Below are 22,500 nucleotides of genomic sequence, written 5' to 3'. Positions count from 1 at the left end.
TGTCTAAAATAGGGAGTTAAGGTCCGAGAGGTCAAGGGTTTAGAGGTCAGCTCTCCCGGCTGAAATACAGCTAATCGCCTAGAAAATGTGTCCTCCGGATGAACCTGTTTCTGTGGCTGAGCCGAACTTCAGTAAAATACCTTTTCACCCTCTCAACGTGAGGCGACATCTTTACTATATGAACTGTGGGCTTTTTTGTCATAGAAACAATGATGGTCCTAATACATGGATAAGCCATCTTTAATATCTGCAATTGGGACTAGTCATCTATTGCCCTGTGCAGCCTGAGAAAGCTCAGCCCAAGACAGAACAAAGAACCTCATTCTGTTAGTGTGTTAGATTTAACAGCAAATACTAGATAAGGATTCCTGACATATCGCTTGTAGGGTTACTTTCCTGCCTTCTGTCTCTATTTGTCTATTAAGATTTATTTTATTCTTAGGTCTAAATTTTCACACGTGTAAATGTGCTCCTTGCTATAAAATTGGTACCTATAATTGCGTGATACATTCACCCTGATCATCTAAACATTTTATTTATATGAACCAAAGTAATATTTTTATTTTTTGTATTATTATTATGTTTTGTTATTCAAGGGAAATAAAAATGAATAAAACATGTAAGCGCTAGAATAAAAAAAAAAAAATTATCTTCCATCACCTTTCTATTGTTTGAAACTGGTAATATTATTTTACTTTTTTTCACAATCATTTAAAATATGTATAATATTTTCACATAAAATCGTGACCAGAAAAAAAGTATAGCATAAAATAAATTTGTTTTCTTATGTCAAGGATAAATATTTTACAATGATGCGGGTTTATTTATTTATTTTTTGTATCGGAATCATTTCTACAGTATCTTTTGGAAGACTTTAATCTACAAGGTGAAATCTACAAGGTGAAATATATCCAATGATCATTTTTTTTCACTATTAACATATAATAACCAACCCCAAAAAATTACAAAAAATTATGTTACATTTAAATGTACATCTCGTGTCTCTGACCTCTTTCCTTGTGTATTTTCCCATAAAAAAATATCACATGGACTATCCCTCTTTTATCTTTTTAAAACCCAAACCGACACGTGCTACACAATTTGAGAACAGACAGAAATATAAAAAAAAACTATTTAAGACCCATCAGGTATCTATATCTAAATTCAGCCATAAATATGTAAATTTCAGAGCCAGCATTCTCCATCCATACTGGTAACATTAATTCCGAACAGTTATCATTTATGTCCTGTATTTTTGGTATGGAATATTATTTAGGTCATTTCTACTTCTTTTTTAGTTTATTTTTTTGTATGCTTTTTAGATAATTTCATTTTAAATAAATACGTGAATACACTTTACAAATAAAATAACCCGTTTATTTAATGACCTTTTTCCCCCCTATTTTGGTATAGTGTGATTAATACTGGCAGTAACAAAGAAAAACAACGAAATAATTGCAGCGGTTGCCCATATGGTCCCCACATTTATGATTTAAGGAGCCTCAACTTGCTCTCCCATTTCCTTGTTAACCCACTGCTGCCCTGTACATTATAACAGAACATACATACAGATATAGAGTTACCTAGAACATATTTCCACAGATCTCTTTGTGATTTGTGATATCTTCCTGGTCTGGTAAAAATATATGATCACAGTTATTGTGTCCCAAATGTTCTACTGAAGAGACAGTCAGACGAATTCTTGATTTTTTTTTTCTAGAAAGGAATTATTGTAAGTCTGTGTCACCGAGGGATATAGTCCTATGGAATGATGTCCTGGAGCTGTAAACTGCTGCATATATTTAGCTGTGTGAACATTGTATGCGATTACAGCTCAAAAGGGAAGGATATAAAAAAATAAAATAAAAATGCAATGTCCTATAAATCAGTCAGGTCAGTCTGGTGCTCCTTGGTAACAGTTTGTATATGTTGAGAAGACCCAGATGTAGATCGTCCTTTTGTATTAGGTAGTTTGTGGTCTTTCTTCCACTTCATCCTCCTGTTCTGGAACCAGATTTTTATCTGGCGCTCAGAGAGGCACAAACTGTGGGCGATTTCTATCCTGCGACGCCTGGTCAGGTACCTGTTAAAATGAAATTCTTTCTCCAGTTCCAGAACTTGCTGCCTGGTGTAAGCAGTCCTGGACCGCTTGGGTTCCCCTCCGGTGTAATTTGGATTGACTGGAATAGAGAAATAAAAAACAAAAAAGAATAATATTAATGCAAATCCATACAGAATACTTCATGAAAACTACTCATCCAACGTGACTATAAACACTCAGAGGTGTTACACACCCCGGTGTATGCTCTATATTGCAATATTTGCTTAATTCATGCACACGCTTTGAAGATGGGAGTTTGCTACTGAGCAGAAAAAACAAAGCCACATGGCCAACGGCCTATTACCTCAACCATAAAAATTTATGATGAGTGTAATGGCTTCCTAGGCTTAAATGGCCATAAATAATATTTTCAGCAGCTTACTAACCCCCCAGATCCCAGTGTAGTCTGTATTAGTGCGAAGTTTCTGCTTACCTGAGTTCACATGGACTTTTTTCATCCAAGGATACACTATGGCTGGTGGTTTAGATAAACTCCCATTTTTGGGGTGCTGATGCTGTTGCTGCTGGCTGCAGGGTCTGGAGATCGGGGCTGGTGCTGGGCAGGGTTCCTCAGAAGCAGAGAATGAGGTCTGATCCTGCCCAGGACCCCGAGGCTGCAATGTGGAGCCCTGTGCTTGGCTACAGCTGAAGGGCTCCTCGCTGTAGTTTGGCCGGGAGTAGATTGCCTGGTGCTGATAGTCAGAGCCCTGCGAGTGGCTGTAAAAATCAGAGCCTTGTTCTGCTAGGTAGCTGCTCTGCACATATTCCTCGCAAGGAGGAAATTTAGGATCCACATACTTAGAGTTTACCATATACGAACTCATGGCCATTAATTTCTGAGGATAGAAAATACTAATTTTTCTGGTGTTGTCTTTTTTTTCTGCCTCCATAGAGCCCTCCTACTTGCTGTCAACTGAATAAAGTTAGAGAGCCACGTGACCCGGCCAGCCAATCAGAAGGCAGGAACTTTATCACTGTATTTAATTGTACCTCATAATTTTCAGAAAATAACAAAATAATATTGATTTAATTGGATCATTATGAACACTCCTCCCCCCCCTTCCTCTTAATCACACATTTCATGTGTTCAGAAATGAAAACCTTCCCTTATCACTATAAAAGTACAGACTTTTATCACAATTGATTTTTATAATCTATTTTTTATTTACAGCAAATACTGATTTTATGCGTTGTGGCTGCAGTTTGATGTTTTTGAAGCACCTAAGTCCTATTTAATTCATGCTAAACCCAAATGGGAAGAAAAATAGATCTTAAATTGTCAGGGGAACATCATATGTACAATAGACCTGTCTTGGCTTTGTTTCAGATGGGGTCATCCAAAAGTTACCAGAATCTAGTCAGGTTGAAAAAAATTAGGCAATCAGTAACTTCTGGTTTACTTTCCACATACTTAAATTAGAAATAATGTTACAAGCTAAGAAATAAGCACAAATAAACCCAAACCTACTACGGTTATTTTATATTTAAAGTTGTTACAATGTTTCATTTGTGGAGATAGATTTGGGCATAATCAGAATTTGTCTGGAATTAAAGCAATGCAGGTTCAGGCATACAGCTTATTGCAAAACATATAACTGCTATACCACATGCAAATGACTGTAAAATATACACGTACAAGCAGATACTGTACAACCCTGATGTTATTGCACTACATAATATTGGAATGCACATACGGTTTGAGTGTTCAGTCTCATATTGGTCAAAACTATATACAATATATGGAATATTACATATATAAATGGAAGTATTCCAAAAGGGTTGATGTAATATCTTTAGTAGCTGTAATGCAAATGTTGTGATAGAGAATATCTGCTTGAGTAAATGACATTATTTACCATCCGTCTGATAGTTTAATATCAAATATTTTTGGTGATCTCATCGAAGTTTTTGCATCGACCATATATTCCCCTAGGATCGAATCTGTGACTATGTAAACACCACACAAATTCGGTTCTACAGGGTACATATAGACAACGTAATAACAGTTCTTCTACCAAGGGATACCTATGTGCTGATACGAATCACCTAGTGTCTATATTACAGGGATGATGGCAGGTATGGAAGCATATTGTAAAAAAAAATGCAATGTGTACAAAGTCAGATAAACAAACAGAATAACAAGTAAAAAATATTTTTAAAAGTGATTTAAATAAATTCAAAGACAATATAAATCTGATTTATAGATGGATTATAACACTATTACGCTTGTAGTACAGTATTTTGGATGGATCACAGCGTGTGGGCTGGAGTTTTTGTTATTATATCAACTTTTGAGAAAGAGGTTACAAGGCAAGAGTGTCATGTCCATAAATGCTATGAGTTTACTAAATAAATAACTTAAAGCTTCTAAACACATCCACACTGCTCCTGACAGGTCATAAATTCCCCCCTGTACAATATAAAATCTAACATCTAACACAATGTTATCTTGGCATAAAAAAACCTTTCGGTAGTTCCTGATACCCAAAACGAATACATTGATTACATCTGAATGCAACAAAAATGTAAATATATCATACAAACATATATATATATATATATATATATATATATATAAAACACATGAATAAAACACAGCAGCAAAATACTGTCAAAATGTAGAGTGACCTCACATCAATAGCTCTGTACTAAAAGAGGAAACAAAACATGGATTTTGAGTGCACCACCAATAAAAAGATAAAATGATTATGTGACAGCAATACGTTTATCTAAATATAAAATCTTTAAAAATGCAGTGTCAAGTATTACATACCAGACAAGTTGCTTCTGAGAAATAAACCTTTGGACTATCATCAGAATTTAGTGTGGTAGCGTTTATGGTGCAGTCCAGGTCAAAAGGGCACTTGAAATCATTTGCAAACATATCACAATGTTTCATTATTTTTAAGACACACAGCGGAGTACAAAAGTTCAGGATCCACAAGGAATCTCCAACTCCTACCCACTGCAGTGTGGTGATAACTAAGCTCTCATAAGAAGAAGAGGTACCATCCAAAACTGTGTGTATAACTTTTCAGCCTAGCTACACATTTGTTATCGCCTGCTAGACCTCTCATCTATATATATATATATATATATATATATATATATATATATATATTAATCTGCGATTATTTTATTTTGATACAAATAGTTACATTTATATCAATAAATATTACCCTCCCTGCACATCACATGTGTTTATTGTTTAAGTCAAGCATGCTTTCTTTTGCCATGCAGATATTTATTTGATAGTAATTTTTTTTAAAGATAATTATCGATATTGTATAATAAATTAAATTACATTTATAATAGCAACACCTTGACAAAGAAATAAAAATAACAATACATTACATGAATGCTTAATATGGATTTGACTAGAGGTGAGTATGTCAAACCCCAATGTGAAAAAGGTATAATATGCAGAGGACAGCTAAAATTAAGTTGGCATTTCCATGTTAGTTAGACGCGGTGACCTGCATTTCACCTTATCTCAGGGCTTGCTCAGACAGGTCAAAGCCACAGCGTTATTGATGAACAAAAGCGTTAAATATTCACCTCCCTGTCCAACTGGCCATGCAACTGATTTTCATCTCCCCCTCTTTTTCTCTGGCCTACTTGATGCAAAAAAACTATATTCAATGTTTTATAATAAAGGAAAGTAATGTTTTGTGCTATAAGACTTATTACATATGAATGATAAAGTGTAAAGTTTCTGTCTGCAGCAAAAAAAAAGATGCATAAAATGACTGATTATAATTAGTATGATAATATACGTGAGGTTCAGATTTGTTTTTGTTTGTTTTTTTAACAGCCAAAGGGTCTCAAAAATAAGAAAATTGGTAGAGGAAAAACTATATTATATGATAGCTCCATTTTATTAATTTAATTGCAGGCGAACCAGAGAGTAGATATGGTGTAATATTGCTCGCAAATAACTATATTCAGTTACAGGAATATAAAATGTTAATAAAATCAATATAAATGTATCTAAACCTGAAGCCACAATGCTTCAATACAAAATTCAACATTGAGATATTAACTGTATTCGATGCTTTGTTTCTGTATTGCATTGTAGCAGGTTCTGTTGTTGTTATTTAGCAAAAAAAAACAAAAAAAAACACTTTTCTCATTATAAAAAAAAAACATCTAAGCACTTTCAATGTTTCCAATCCACTATCGGTTTACACTACAATACAATAAACAACACAAGTGATCAACCAGTCACCATATTTGTACTGTTCTGTATCTGTAATGTACTGTACATCCATCCTTACTGTGGGAGGCGCTACACAATGCAACAAATCAAATAGGTGTTACAATTAACCCAAAACCCAACAGGCTATACATCCGGAAAATATCCCGAACCAATAAAATTCTGCAGCGAAACTAGTTCATCTTTACATCACTTTCCAGTCAAAACTAACTACCCAGCCAATATTCCAGCCACATGTCAAATATTCCTACATTTCATCATTGTAATTTACATACTGAACAGGAATCCAGATAACAGTTACACCTCGCATACACCTCTAAGTACTCCAAAATACAACATAAAAATTCTGTGACACAATCTTTTTGAGGAGTTGGTTTCTAAAGTTCTACTGACAATATCAGGACATTAATACGAAATATATAACAAGGAAAATTGTGGGTAGAGAACAATACTTACTCCACGTGTCCTCCCATTGTGTGTAACCTGTTGCAAAAGAAAGGTAATATCATTATTAATAAATGCACTACATATACTGCAACAACGTGTCACTGTAAATTAGGTTAATCATTCACATTTTGGTTGAATCACAGAATTATTAAAAAAAATCTAAATAATATCTAAGAAAAAAAAAACGAACGAACACATACGAATATATAAAGCTATTCTAATTCCAGTTAGGCTGTTTAGAATATATATAAACAATTCACTAATATTTTGATCTAGAAAACTGATTCTCAAGTTCATAGTTCAAACGTACCTGGCTATAATAGTATTATTTATTCTATAGATGGCACTCATATTGCATACAGGCAAATGAAACAGAACATGTATACCATTGTGTTTTTTTTGTTCCTCCATAGAAAGTAATGTATAACCACAAACACGTGTATATTCCCTGTCCCAGAACTCCCATCTGCTATTCGATTGCATGTAAAATCACTTACTTTCTAAGCTTCTTCTTGCACAGTAGATCCAGCAGTTAGAAATGCTCCGGTGGAAAGAGATCCAAGCAGAATGATCCTTTCTAAACACTATCCTTATTACTGCATCCAGGAACAAAACGCATCTGCACTTGTATGCTCTTAAACTAATTTATGGTGGGAATTATATTTTAGCTTGTCAACTCTCAAGCCATAAAACAAAGTTTATTGGAATCACGTGCTCTCATCCAGCCACTCAGGTCTCATCTCAGTGGAACCATAAATAACCCTCAGCTTTAAACTTCTATTCAGTAGACTGAGATTCCCAGAAGCCTCCAATAGTAACTCACACACACAAAAAAAGGGGAAAAAAAACTATATCTTAAAAGTAAAACTTCTATAACACTGCAGTCCCAATACTTATTACATATCTAGGTATGCATATATAGAAATTATTACTTTATTACAATGTATTTTACATTATAACAGTTAAATCTAAAGGGAAATAATATATATGGATGAAACTGAGAGCATACTTTGTATTTTAGATCTTGAAATAACTGGTAATTGTTTGCAAAGACTAAACTTCATCTCATTTAATTGAACATACTAAGCTCCAGACGTTTTGCTTTTTCCTCTTGTTGTTTAATATAGGAATTAGCACCAATATTTAATAAACATAATTTGTAATTTAATAAGTATGCATAAATGTGACAGTGTATACGTGTGACAAAAGGACAGTATTACAGGGAAAAATACGATATTTATCCTGTGTGCTTCTGATGTTACTATGCATTTGCATACCAACAAATTGTTTACAACCTCTAGTTCTTCAAGTGAGAAGATCTTTGAACTTTGTAGGCTGGGAAAAAAGAGAGGTGTAATCTAAGGGTTGTAAAGTCATAAAACAAAATGGTGTGAATAAGCCTTTTGAGGTTTCAGCAACAGAGGATTTGGATAGTACGTGATAAGGAGGTGACACTCAGTAAGCAGGATGAGAAATACAATTTATCAAACAATGACTTTCTCCAGATGCACCATATGTGAAGCTGAAAATGCATAATTGTACTATAAAGGAAAATGCACGTATCTAATTAGATGTTAATATACGATTAATGCACTTTTATATGCAATGGTTTTGCCCTTTTTAAATTAAACAAAATCACAGTTTGTTACATTTTAACCAGTTCAAATTAACTGAATACATTTCAGTATTTAAAGGACAGGATTTCAGGATTTATAGTACTAATCTATCTATCTATCTATCTATCTATCTATCTATCTATCTATCTATCTATCTATCTATCTATCTATCTATCTATCTATCTATCATCTGATTTCTATCTATCTATGTATCTATCTATGTATCTATGTATCTATCTATCTATCTATCTATCTATCTATCTCATATCTATCTATCTATCTATCTATCTATCTATCTATCTATCTATCTATCTATCTATATCCTTTGTTTTGACTCAGACTAATGATGTGATTTTCCTATGGATAGTGCAAAGTTCACTTGGATCTGGTTTGTTCTTGGTGATTATATGTGTATACTTATTGTATAAAGTAATCAATTAATTGTGTGAATCAGAGTCTGTACCAATTTGCATACATACATACATACACATACATACATAGGTACATACTGTATATAATTCAGTCAATGCTTAGCTTGTGACTGAAGGAAAACAGTGCTATTAATCATTTGCAGAGGTGGGTGTTTGTATTCAAGGGTATTACAGGATTTCAAGTTCAGATACTTCGGTGCTATTTACCTCATTATAAAGCCCAGGTACTGTTATGTAAAAGCACAAAAGGAAATAATTTTGTTACCTGTGTTATTAGTTTTGAAAAGTATGAGAATTAATGTATGTGTTATGGTTTATGGACCACTCTGCAAATAGGCAAAGCAGGTGCATTATTTAACCAGCACATTAATTATTGCCAACGACAGACCTGCATTTTCAGCTATCTATCATGCACAATTATACACTCCTGTATATTAGATCTCGAAAGCAAATGTAAGAAGCTGCATCTCCCAGTGTTTTCATTGTGCAGTTTAACTGATGCTTAAATACTTGGCTTATGCCACATTCGTCTTAAATATAATGAACACAGGACATTAGCTAAGACCACGTGTTAACAATTCCCTCTCAGGTTAACCAAAGGGCACTTCACACACTAATTCACAGAATATAAGAGACTGGTCCAACAGCGCCTTCCTATGGGCACGCAGGGAAACTACTCTATAAAACAAAGACAGCTGCACTTCAGTTCATCTTTGTACTGGCTCAAACACTCGCAGGATTCCCTAACCATTTCCTCTCTGCAGAGAAACATTACTATGATACATCTCTCACTACTTTAGGCATGGAGGCCAGTAAGTGATATCGTCCATGTGGTCATCTGATTACAGAAGATCCTGGTGGTGATTCTCTTTGACATTGCCAATACTAGATACTGTACGAACTATATTTCAGCTTTGGGGGCAGATAGAAGAGACATAAGAACCCAGACACTACAGTTTGGCTGATTAGCTTATTGTAAACCGGTACATTGTTACATTTGTCTGTGCAACATAGAACATACAATAGGGTGTGAGTAGATTCTGTTTGTTTCACATGTACATTTAACAGAACTATAGTTGACACCTATCCCGACTCTACAGGGATAGAAATAGATTTGAAGGTTTTGCCCCTGGTGATTTTTTTTATTATTATATAAGATGCTATTCTCTCTCTCTCGCTCGCTCGCTCTCTCTCTCTCTCTCTCTCTCTCTCTCTCTCTCTCTCTCTCTCTCTCTCTCTCTCTCTCTCTCTCTCTCTCTCTCTCTCTCTCTCTCTCTCTATATTCAGCCTTGATATACGATTAAAGTCTAACATTAAGTTCTATTTTTAAATATATGATAGATTACCATATAACCGTGTTCAACGAATTTATCATGATGAAGATTCTAGTTCATTGAGTTGTATCTAGATTCCACTATGCCAAACAGATTGTTTCCAGCCCCTTTCGCGCCCGACGGAGCTATTCCATTGTTGCTTCTGTCGGGCACGATCAGCTGCACCCCCCTGAAATAGGCGAAAATGACCCATTTGGGCGCCCAAACTGCACTATTCGCGATTGCGCCCAGCACTTTGGTCAGGTGTAGCCGTTTTATGTGGCTAAACCCAACGTCTATGAGCGTGATCAGCACGATAATCGGCATCAATTGAATAGCACCCCGTGATTTCATGTCACTTTAGATGGGAGATCGGGCACGCTAAAACAAATGAACTCCGCCCAGATTATTTTGGTAAATAGCAACGTATCCCTGTAAACTATTTGAAAGTATTAGCAACTATGCCAGCTCAAAGATCTGTATTGGTCTCCAATATGCAAAGAATTCAAACTAATTATATCAGGTCTAACATGGACTAATGGACTAATGATCGAAACAGGAACCGGTCTAAAGATCTACAGAAAAAGGGTAGACAATGTCTAGATAGACACCAGATGTTCAATAGGTCGACAGGTACAAAAGGTCGACAGGGACAAAAGGTCGACACACCAAAGGTTGACATGTAAGAAGGTCAACAAGGTCAAAAGGTTGACATAAGAATGGTCGACACAAAAATGGTCAACACATTATTTTTTGTTTTCTTAGAGCTAGGGTTAGGTTAGGGTTAGGCACTTACCGGAGGGTTAGGGTTAGGCTTTTACCCCAATGGTTAGGGTTAGGCACCAGGAGGGAGGGTTAGGCACTTACTGGAGGATTAGGGTTAGACACTTACTGGAGGGTTAGGCACTAGAAGGGATGGTTAGGGTCAGGCACCTACCACGACGGTTAGGGTTAGGCACCAGGAGGGAGGGTTAGGTTTGGGCCCCAAGGGGAGGGTTAGGGTGAAGATTAGGATTAGAAAAAAAAACAACAGCATGTGTCGACCATTTTTGTACCGACCATTTACATGTCAACCTTTTGACCCTGTCGACCATTTGTCCCTGTCGACCTTCTTGCATGTCGACCTTTTGTCCCTGTCGACCTATTGACTGTCTAACATCTGGGGCCAAATGTAATAGGGTGAGAGTTTAGAAAATGTGAGGGAAAACTGTCATATTTTTTAACTCAGCCCAATGTAATAAAGTCACAGAACATGGAAACTTGCATGTTTTTCAGACTCAAAAATCTCTCAAGATTTAAACTCTCATCCAGGCGTTTCCTGTTTTGAAAATACAACTCGATCAATGTATTAGTGTGAGAGTTTTACTGCTAATCTCTCACATTTTCTAAACTCTCACCCTATTATATTTGGCCCCTGGTGTTTATCTAGACATTGTCTACCTTTTTACTGTAGATCTTTCAATCCACATCCGATAGAAACAATGGGTTATGAAAAAGCTGTGTAGAAATTAACTTTTAGTCATTTCACACACTGTCACACACACTGTCACACACACTGTCACACATAGTGTTTACCCCTGATCATCCACACAAAGCACTGCTTATTGTTGCAGCCCTATGAACAGTCAAACACATAATCAAGCCAGGCTTGTGGCTCCTAATGCTGGGCATACACTATACAATTATCTGTCAGATAACTGTCCAATCTGGCTGGTTGGAATGAAAACCTGGTAATTTATGGGAACAAATGACAGTCGATCATATGGTTTTAAACATGGAAAACGGACAAAAAATAATTGTTCAAATTGGTTAAATTCGTGTGTTTTAACCAATTTGTCTGAATGACCATTTTTGTCTGTTTTCCATTATTTGTGAGCAAATGGTGATTGTCATTTGCTCCCATACATTACCAGGTTTTCATTCCAACCAGCCAGATTGGACAGATATCTGACAGATAATTGTATAGTGTATGCCCAGCATTACAATTGTAGAGGTTGATCAGGGGAATGGAGGCACTGTGTTACCATGGTCATTATACAAATGCAACATATGAAGACTGGAACACAGACACATGTGCACCTCTCTTGAGCACTTGCAGATGCTCAACACTGAGGTAAGATCTGATATGAGGAAGATGACAATCAGCCACCATGTGCACCACCGACAGACACAAAATCACACACACACGGACGTAGCAGGCATTCTCCTACATGGTCCCAGTGGTGACATCTTTCCGATGATATATAAGATTGCATATGCACAGAAGAGAGCAAATAGTGCCAGAGTCTTTGATAGCTCATGTGTAGAAGCATCTTTCTGCATAGCTACTAGTCAACAGCAAGTGACATGACTAGTGAAAGACATATCTTCATCTCTGTGTTGGTCTGACTAAGTCCAATTACATGCACACCCCTTTACTCTACCCGTTCCACCTCTCTAAAGGGCAAATTCAATTAAGTACAGGCTGCAGTTTGTGCGTTGCATTTTTCCAGCCAATTGCGGTAACAGATTGTCATAGGCTGCAAGCAGAAGTCAGCCACTGCGAGTTAACACGCGCTTGATTGAATCTACACTTAGATTGAATCTAAGTGTAAGGAGGCGCAAGATGTTGGGCCTATTTTTATGTGGAGCCTGGAGCTGTAGCTCCATCCACCCAATTGTTAATCTGGCGCTGCTTAATCTGGGCAAACATTCAGGAATATGAATGGTGAAATTGGAAAATCCGCCCAAAGTTTTTGTTTGTCTCACCCCATATAAATCACAATTCACATATAGAAAAAAAAAAGTTAAAATCTGGTCAGACAATTTTTGCTCATGCTCACAAATCCTGTTATCTGCTACCTGCAATAGGCACACTGACATGTATCTGCTTGGTCCACATACCGAAAGATTCAGAATAAGTTACATGATTGACCTAGCTACAAAGTGCGGTGTAATAAGACACTAAACGTACATATGTACTAAAAATCGTTTTGCAAATATTTTCATTGTACATCACAGTGGGGATAACCATTTTTTACATGATTATCTCTGCTATGTACTAAAAGTAAATCGCAAAGACAGCGGTAGTGAAACCTGCTGTCCCTGCAAGTTACATTCCCGGTATTTCAGATTTTTTAAAGACTACACCTGGGATACTGATACTGCGCATCTGCACAGTGTCAGTTTTTGGAAGCTGCAGGAGAGGGACCGTAAGATCCCTCTCCTCTGAACATGCCTTCCTAGGCAAAAAGCTGATCACAACATTTGATGAAGGCGTAAACCAATGGGACCAAACCATGAAAAACTTTGCTTTTCTGAGTTTGGTACGTAAGGGTTAGACTGCAGTCCCCATTGACAATAATGGGGTCTGAGAGCTGCAGTGGTAGTTAACCCATTAAATGCAAAATCTCATGCATTAGGCAGAAACAACATAAAATTAAGCAGAAACTGCAGTTTTTATGCAAGACAGGCTTGATAAATAGGCCCCCTTAAAACTTGTTTCATAATTCTAGTTACCTATGGATTTTCATACACTACATATAAGGGGTATTTCATGTTATGATAAAATCTAGAAAGAGAATTTGACCTTCAAATCTATTACATACCATCAGCATGGGCGCCTGCCCTCTTACCTGAGGGGGCTGCCGCTGCTGCTAGTCTGGCTGTGGTCGGCTGGGTCCCGGCGCCTGCGCAATGAATCTGGCAGGCGCCGGGACCAGCGCATGCACATGAGCGGCGGTGGTGCCGGCACCGCCGCGCTTGCGCATAACGCCGGCTTCTATGGACTGCATTGTTTGCAGCCCCGAGAGGCCCTGTAGGGCTGCCCGAAAGGCAGGGCAGCTCTACAGGGGGACAAGACACCTGCCCCTGGGGCTGCCTGTCCTGAGCTTGACTGGCAGGTGGCGCTTCCAATGGGAAGCCACCTCCAGTCACAGTGTAGCCAGTGCAGTCACGGACTGCACTTGGTCACTGAAGTGGAGGATTTTACTAGGGGAGGGCTGCAGCCTCGCAGCCCGGTAGTGGATAGATCCCCTTCCGTGCACCATGACGTCATCAGTTACTATCCAACGTCATTTCCTACCTTCCACGTGGGCATAGAGGGGGAATATAATCTTGTGGTGAGAGAGCAAAGCAAGCCAGCGAGGGGACAACTGTCTATTTTTGGTAGACTGTATGGGTAGGAAACTGCACTTCCACCCTCACTGCATGCCACTTCCAGTTACAGTAACAGAAGGGGATTTATACACTACCCTCACAGCCCCTAGGTAAAATCTTCCATTGCATACCATACATCCCAAATAATGTCACTGTATGACGGACAGGGGAAAATACTGTATATAACCTATGAAAGGCTTAAGTTTTAATCCAGCTTGGTGGAACTGTGTTTACTTGCAATGATAATGTTAGAAGAAAACTTTATTATTTGACTTTTTCAGCAGAATCATTATATGGCACACTCTACTCACTACGAATCATCTACAAACCACATTGCTTCCTAATATGTGCCATCTTGTCCACTCACTTCTTGGTCTTTGAAACACACCCGTACATGAAGAAAGTGAAAGTCGGCATTCTAGGGCTCCAAAAAAAAATCCTCTGCAGTAGCTGGCATGTTTGTCCTGACTCCTGAGAAGTTGAAAGGGACAGCGCCATAGTGAGTGGGTGCCACATTCATCAGAGGCTAGTGCTTGTGGTGTGTACGGTAATTCCAGGGTGTTTCTAGAGAAGGGGAGCCAGGGATAGCCTAACACTTTGCAAGTGACATGGCACAACCCCAAACGTTTTCTTTTATACCCCCATTGTTGATGACATTTTCATATATTGTTTATCCCACCCATTGCAATTTGTAACCTATGTTGTGCATCCAATATTATTATTATTATTATTATTATTATTATTATTATTATTATCATTTATTTATATGGCGCCACAAAAGTTCCGCAGCGCCTTTCAAAGTAATATGACTGCCTTTCTTAGTACATTGGTGGGTAGGATAAACAATTCACGGAACTGCTGGTTCTGTGGATATCTTGTTTTTCACAAAAGCTGGGTACACGCTGGGCGATATATCACAGGGCGTCAGTGGGTGTTTATCCTCAATTATGACTGTGAATGGCGTTGTTCACAAACATATCGCATCGGCTGTGTAGCACAGCCAATGGTCCATATATATACAGATATATCGGCACATCTGGCTGTGTGTACGGAAGGTCCGCCGCTGGCCCATACACTTGCTGCAGGGACTGATGTCACAAGCTCCCAGCTGGGCGGGCAAATTCAAATGTCCGCCCAGCTGTGACATCAGGACGACATGTCGAGAGGCTGATTGGTAAGAATGAAGTCAGTGCGTACCCAGCAAAAGACATGTATTTTTTGAATTGCTGCTGAACATTAAGAAAGTTGTGAAAATGGTCCTTTGGGGACCTGTGGCTGTATGCTGACCTGTTGTAGTAACTAATAAATATGGTGGGGGGGGGGGGGTTGCATAAGAAGACTGGTGAGTGCCATTTTTTCAGTTTTGAAGATATTCATAATTGGGACTGCAGTTGGTTCCTATTTGAAGGAAGCACCCCAGCGGATGATTGAATTTAGATGATCAGAGTGCCAGTACTGTGGATACTCAAAGGGAAATCCGCAGGTAGTCCAAGCATATGTATTGGTAATCAGGGGTGCCGAGAGGGGCAGTTACCCAGGACCGGGCTTGCTGGAGCGGCCCGGGTTCGGCACCCCTCCTCCTCCCTCTTACGTCACACGCTGCTGTGTGTTGGGCTGCACTGGGAGACTGCTTGTTGCTGCTAAACCAGCAGCCGGAGCAGTCCCCTATGCCCATGTGGGGAGCAATTACGCTGATTGCGCCCCCCATTGGCTGCGCGCCGACCTGAGGGGCACACAGCGCCCCCCTCCCCAGCGCAATTTTTTTTAAAGGGGGCATGGCCACACCTCCTACGGTTAGGTCACACCCCCTGTCACATGGGCCCAGCGCGGCGGTCAGCGGCCCTGTTGGTAATCCAAAGGTCGGAAGAAGAGGGCATTCACCATACTTCAGCAAAAAAGTGTTATTTTATTAGTAGAAATTCATGCCAGTCAGCCGACGTTTCGGTCTTTACAGACCTTTCTCAAGAGTTACAGCATCAGAGCATAACAGCAACAATACTGTATCTGACCTGATAGGTTATACTGTTGTTATTGTGTGATGCTGCAAGTCAGAGCTCTCTAAAAGGGTATATTTACTAAATCTTCTAAAAAAGACAAGCAGTGGTGTTGCCCATAGCAACCAATCACATTCTGTGTATCATTTTCCAGAATGCAATAGAGAAATTTTAGCTAGAATCTGATTGGTTGCTATGGGAAACATCACCACTTGTCTGTTTTAGCAGCTTTATTAAATTTACCCCCTATCGCGTATGTGTAGCAGCTCCAAACACAGCTACGGCAGTCAGTGTGGAGAATCAGGTTTGCTTTGTTGAAACACACAATATTAAGTATTGCATACCCTATGCATGGTGCTATAATTATATCCCATTTAATTATATCCAATATAGGGGTCAATCCTATTAGGTGCGAATTGCATGGTGCGAGTTGCTATTTTGTCTTCGAATTCGCATAGCGAATTCATTTTGCAATCCAATTAGCAACTCACACTGAACCAGTCAGACTGAATTCACAACTTTCCATTCGCACCTCTCTGAGGGTCAGTGATGGGAAGGAAAATATTTTAATTTAAGGTTAAAATGTCGGGATACTGTGCTGAACCCCTTGGATACCCCCCCCCCCTAATTACTAATTAGGCATTTGGAAGTTTCCAATTAGCTTAATTAGTGCAATAATTACATGTCATTTTTGGGGTAAAAAAAAGTCCTAAAATTACACCAAAATCATCTTTTTCGTTAGTTTAGGCACCCCAAATTTAATCCCCTTTTTTCCTACTTTTTATTGCATTTTTCATTTAATTCGTTTGTGATTACACCAAAAAAATTTTTTTTTTTTAAATCATTTTCTTGCATTTAAATAAAAACACACAAATCAGCCATTTGTCACCACTTAAAAACATACAGAACCTTCCTAATGGCCACAAACAGCCGTCTATACGGTGCTGCTAACAAAATTATCCATTTTGGGGGGTCCAGGATGGTCTCCCCACATTTTCATGCATTTCTCGCAAATCTCATTTGGCAGTCAATTCACACCCCTCCGCTGCGAGTAGTGCGAACAGGCATTTTTAATTGGATTGGAAAATTCTCGGGAGCGCGCTTCGCTGTGAAGTGTGCGAGTTTCAAGAAATGAACTCGCTACTCGCCATTCACACCTAATTGGATTGAGCCCTATATTGGGAATGGGGACATGAATGCAGATTGCTGGTGTTATAATCAGGACATAATAATGGTCATGGCAACAGCTAGGGAGGGTGTACCCCCGCCACACACACACAGTGGAGGCTCCTCCCAAGCCCCCGCAAATTGGGATGAAAGTCCGGCAGGACAGTTCCCCAGAATACGGACTGTCCCAAAGAAATCAGGAGCATTGGGAGGTATGTTCTTCTTCACCATACAAAGTATGTCACATCTTCAGTTATTAGCTATATAATCTACCCTACTATACAAGGTGCGTAAGCGATTGTTATTTTGGTTTATTGTGACATTTTCTTGCAGCATACTGCATTCACTATGCTAAGTTACCAATATCTTGCACAAATATATAATGTCCCTTTCACTCTGACCTACTTTATCAGGATTTTCCAATCTGCAATGTTGTGAACTATGAAACAGTATCAATTCTCTTGAATGTCATTCTCACTAACTACGGTTATCCTTCGTTATTTGAAAAAAAAAAAGAACTTGGATTGCAAAAACCACTTTAATCAAATTCAGTGCACGTCATGATGGAATATCCACCTGGTACAAGCTTAGTTGCGAAAATCAATCATCTATTAACTTCTGAAGCATATATATATACAGTGTATATATATATATATATATATACACACACACACACACACACACACACACAAAGCACTAATCCACGGCATTCACCATTCCTAGATTTGGGGTGCAACATGGTATGTGGCCACATTGTTTAAATAGAAATCACAGGGGGAGATTAACTAAGCCTGGGAGAGAGGTAAAGTACCAACCAATCAGTTCCTAACTGTCATCTTTTAAATACACACTGTAATCTGGCAGTTAGGAGCTGATTGGATGGTGCTTTTTCTATCTCCACTCTATCGCTCTCCAAGGCTTAGCACCCCAAAGTACCCGCCATTCAGCTCCTAACTGGCACTTTACAGGCTGTTTAAAAAATGACAGGAGCTGATTGGTTGGTACTTTTTCTCGCTCCACTTTATCTCTCTCCAAGGCTTAGTACTACCCATTAATGTTATAAGTATTTATTTTTTTAAACACATCAGTTAGAATTTTAAGCTTAGTGGTCCCTGTCATTGTTTGACATTTACCTAATTCCAGATCATCAACTTTCAAGTTCAGTCATTGATTAACAGAGCATTAACACCATGACAACTTATGCTTTTAGAGATCAAAGTTCCATATAGACAAATGACATCACACTGACCAATTATATTATCTGACTAATGTGACACAAGGGTGACTAGCAGTGACTTTTAGATGACAAGCAGTGGCATTATGATTCCTTCTATAATTCCAGATAAGCAACAAAGGCATAACTGGCTCTTGTCTGAGGCTCCAAAAGCAACTTGAAAGAAGTGGAAGTGAAGGGTGCACTTGCTGACCTGACACCCACCATTCCAATGGGATCTGCCAGTGCCATACTTCCTAACTGGAACCTCCACTGTAACTTTGAGGTTCCCGTGTGAAGGTCCTGCTCTATGAGCATTTGTATATATTCTGTACAAAGCAGAGATAAACTTTGGTCCTGAACCTCCTGTTTTTATATCACATTACAAGAGGCACAAAGATGAAGTACAGTATAATACCCTGCCAGTGCTCTGCCTACAGGTAAGTCGAATGGGCTTCAAGATATGCAAAGAATTGGGCAGTTCGCCAGTGAGAGGTCTGTGCAAATAGGATATCAAGACAATGAGGTACATCTGTGCAATGGAAGGATTGAGAATTGGGGACTGTGTGCAATGAGTCATATGTGCAAAGAGGCAGAAGTCAATGCAATGAGAAGGTTGAGAATTGGGGACAGTGTGCAATTAGTCACTTGTGCAATGAGGTACATTTGTGCAATGGAAGGACTGAGAATTGGGGATAGTGTGCAATGAACCACATGTGCAATGAGGATGAGATTTGGGGACAATGTGCAATTAGTCACTTGTGCAATGAGGATAGGGTCTGTGCAATAGAAGGACTGATAATGGGGAACAATGTGCAATTGGTGACTTGTGCAATGAGTATAGCGTCTGTGCAATAGGAGGACTGAGAATGGGGGGCAGTGTGCAATTAGTGACTTGTGCAATGAGTATAGTGTCTGTGCAATAGGAGGACTGAGAATGGGGGACAGTGTGCAATTAGTCACTTGTGCAATGGGGACAGGGTCTGTATATAGGAGGACTGAGAATGGTGGACAGTGTGCAATTAGTCACTTGTGCAGTGAGGATAGTGTCTGTGCAATAGGAGGACTGAGAATGGGGGACAGTGTGCAATTAGTCACTTGTGCAATTATGATAGCATCTGTGCAATATGAGGACTGAGAATAGGGGACAATGTGCAATTAGTCACTTTTGCAATGAAGATAGGGTCTGTGTATAGGAGGACTGAGAATGGTAGACTGTGTGCAATTAGTCACTTGTGCAATGGGGATAGGGTCTGTGTATAGGAGGACTGAGAATGGGGGACAGTGTTCAATTAGTCACTTGTGCAATGGGGATGGGTTCTGTGGAATGGTAGGACTGAAAATTGGGGACAGTGCAATTAGTCACTTGTGCAATGAGTATTGGGTCTATGCAATAGGAGGGGTGAAAATTAGGTGACAATGTGCAATGAGTCACTTGTGTAGTGGGAATAGGGTCTGTGCAATGAGAAGACTGAGAATTGGGAAGCATGTGCAAGGAGTCAATTGGGCAATAGGAACATGGTCTTTTCAAGGGGAAGACTGAGAATTGGGGATCATGTGCAATAAGTTAATTGGCCAATATGGACAAGGTATGTGCAATGGGAGGACTGAGAATTGGGGAGAAAGTGCAATTAGTGACTAGTGCAAGAGGGTTTGGATCTCTGCAAAGGGATCAATGAAGCAGTCAATATATTCAATGAAATATATCTGTGTTTTGACTGGAATTATGGCAGGTATAATATGCGCTTAGAGATCCAGCTCTTACCACCTCTGTATCATGATTGCTCCAAATGTTGTTAAGTAAGCTGGAATGCTAACTAAAGTAAACATAAAAACCTCACACCATTGTAAAGTCAAAACAATAAAAATTACAAATATGAAGTTCATCAATGTTGTGTAATCCATAGCAACCAAACGTTTGCTTTTATTTTCTGTACACCAATAGGAAAAATTGCAGTATATGATCATTGCAATTGTTTGTGTAAGATAGATAGATAGATAGATAGATAGATAGATAGATAGATAGATAGATAGATAGATAGATATGGGCAGCACAGACGGTGTAATGGTTAGCATTACTGCCTCACAGCACTGAGGTCGATTCCCACCATGGCCCTACCTGTGTGGAGTTTGTATATTCTCCCTGTACTTGCGTGGGTTTCCTCTGGGTACTCCGGTTTCCTCCCACACTCCAAAAATATACTGTTAGGTTAATTGGCTCCCAACACAAATTAACCCTAGTGTGTATATGTGTGTGCACATGTGATAGTGAACATAGGCCCTCATTCAGAGCCGTTCGCTATTTGCGGTCGTTCGTTCAAAAACAAGGGGTGGCTATTCAAATGATCCGTTCGCAAATTGCAGTCTGTTCACACCTCTAAGTCTGAACGAGCGAGCAAAACATACGCTCGTTTATTTGATAAAAACGCCCCCTGGCCGCTCGCACCATACGTCATGTCCGCTATTTATTTGATTAATCGAGTACATCGTACAGCATATGAACTGCTCGCTATTCTTGTGGTTGGTTTTTTCAACCGCTATTTTGCGAGCAGTTCTGAGTTTAAAAAAACCAAGTGACGTGGTCAATGACGCTGCTGGATTAATTATGCACACCCTTAAAACGTCCGTTTTGACCTTTAAGCATGCCCGCGTTCGAATTCCACTCCCCCGTTTTCAAGCACCTTCCCCTGTTACCACCCACATACGCCTCATTCTGTCACTCAAAATAGCAGGCACTCGCTATATAGCGTACAAACGATTTTCGGCCGCACTGACTGGTTCGCGCATGCGTACTAAAAACCGTACGCATGCGCAGATGTGCGGACATCGCTCGGAACGAGCGTACTGCCGCTAACGAGCGGCTCTGAATGAGGGCCATAGATTGTAAGCTCCACTGGGGCAGGGACTGATGTGAATGGTCAAAAACTGTCTGTAAAATGCTGCAGAATATGTGCGCACTATATAAATAACTGGCAATAAATAATTAATATGAAAGTAATATGAGAGAGAGATATGATGGATAAATAGATAGACACATAGATTAATATATGACAGATAGATAGATAGATAGATAGGAGATAGATAGATAGATAGATAGATAGATAGATAGATAGATAGATAGATAGATAGATAGATAGATAGATATGAAAGTAATACATTTTGGTAAGATATGTGATGGATATGAGGGGGGCAGTGAGATAACCATTGATATGAGATAGATGGAAGATGGGATGAGTAGACATTTGTTAGACATGAGATGGATATGAGAGGTAAGAAGATAAATTAGATCTGTAGACATGATCTAGGCATTACATGGAAATGTGAGGGAGGGAGAGGGAGAGAGATTATGGATAGATAGATAGATAGATAGATAGATAGATAGATAGATAGATAGATAGATAGATAGATAGATAGATAGATAGATAGATAGATAGATAGATATGAAAGTAATACATTTTGGTTAGATATGTGATGGATATGAGGGGGCAGTGAGATAATCATTGATATGAGATAGATGGAAGATAGGATGAGTAGACATGAGATGGATATGAGAGGTAAGAAGATAAATTAGATCTGTAGACATGTTCTAGGCATTACATGGAAATGTGAGGGAGGGAGAGGGAGAGGGGGGGGAGAGAGAGAGATTATGGATAAATGGATAGATAGATAGATAGATAGATAGATAGATAGATAGATAGATAGATAGATAGATATAGATAGATTGATAGATATGAAAGTAATACATTTTGGTTAGATATGTGATGGATATGAGGGGGGCAGTGAGATAATCATTGATATGAGATAGATGGAAGATGGGATGAGTAGACATTTGTTAGACATGAGATGGATCTGAGAGGTAAGAAGA

At 38.8% G+C, this 22,500-nt stretch overlaps 2 protein-coding genes across 4 annotated transcripts in view; both read right to left on the bottom strand.

Moving 5' to 3' along the window:
- HOXD3 (homeobox D3) overlaps nt 1–22,500 on the bottom strand; it is a 41,869-nt gene that overhangs the window by 14,903 nt on the left and 4,466 nt on the right. Inside the window, exons 1-2 of one of the 2 annotated variants that reach the window (XM_088473980.1) lie at nt 7,262–7,323; nt 6,774–6,800 (exon numbers count right to left, since the gene is read on the bottom strand). The gene's annotated coding sequence lies outside the window, so the exon portion shown is untranslated. Of the gene's footprint in view, nt 1–6,773; nt 6,801–7,261; nt 7,324–22,500 lie in introns of those variants that run through there. The other variant, XM_088473896.1, reaches the window with a different exon arrangement.
- Nucleotides 735–22,500, bottom strand: part of HOXD4 (homeobox D4) — a 26,218-nt gene continuing 4,452 nt past the window's right edge. The window contains exons 2-4 of one of the 2 annotated variants that reach the window (XM_088474194.1): nt 6,774–6,800; nt 2,535–3,455; nt 735–2,180 (exon numbers count right to left, since the gene is read on the bottom strand). In XM_088474194.1, the coding sequence (XP_088330320.1) occupies nt 1,879–2,180; nt 2,535–2,991 (759 nt within the window). In that variant the 5' untranslated portion in view covers nt 2,992–3,455; nt 6,774–6,800 and the 3' untranslated portion in view covers nt 735–1,878. Of the gene's footprint in view, nt 2,181–2,534; nt 3,456–6,773; nt 6,801–22,500 lie in introns of those variants that run through there. The other variant, XM_088474263.1, reaches the window with a different exon arrangement.

Source organism: Taudactylus pleione, unplaced genomic scaffold (genome assembly GCF_031769625.1).
Source record: "Taudactylus pleione unplaced genomic scaffold, aTauple2 ptg000004l, whole genome shotgun sequence".
Lineage (NCBI taxonomy): Eukaryota > Metazoa > Chordata > Amphibia > Anura > Myobatrachidae > Taudactylus > Taudactylus pleione.
Note: the sequence above shows the minus strand (reverse complement) of the source record. Positions and strands in the feature narration are given on the sequence as shown.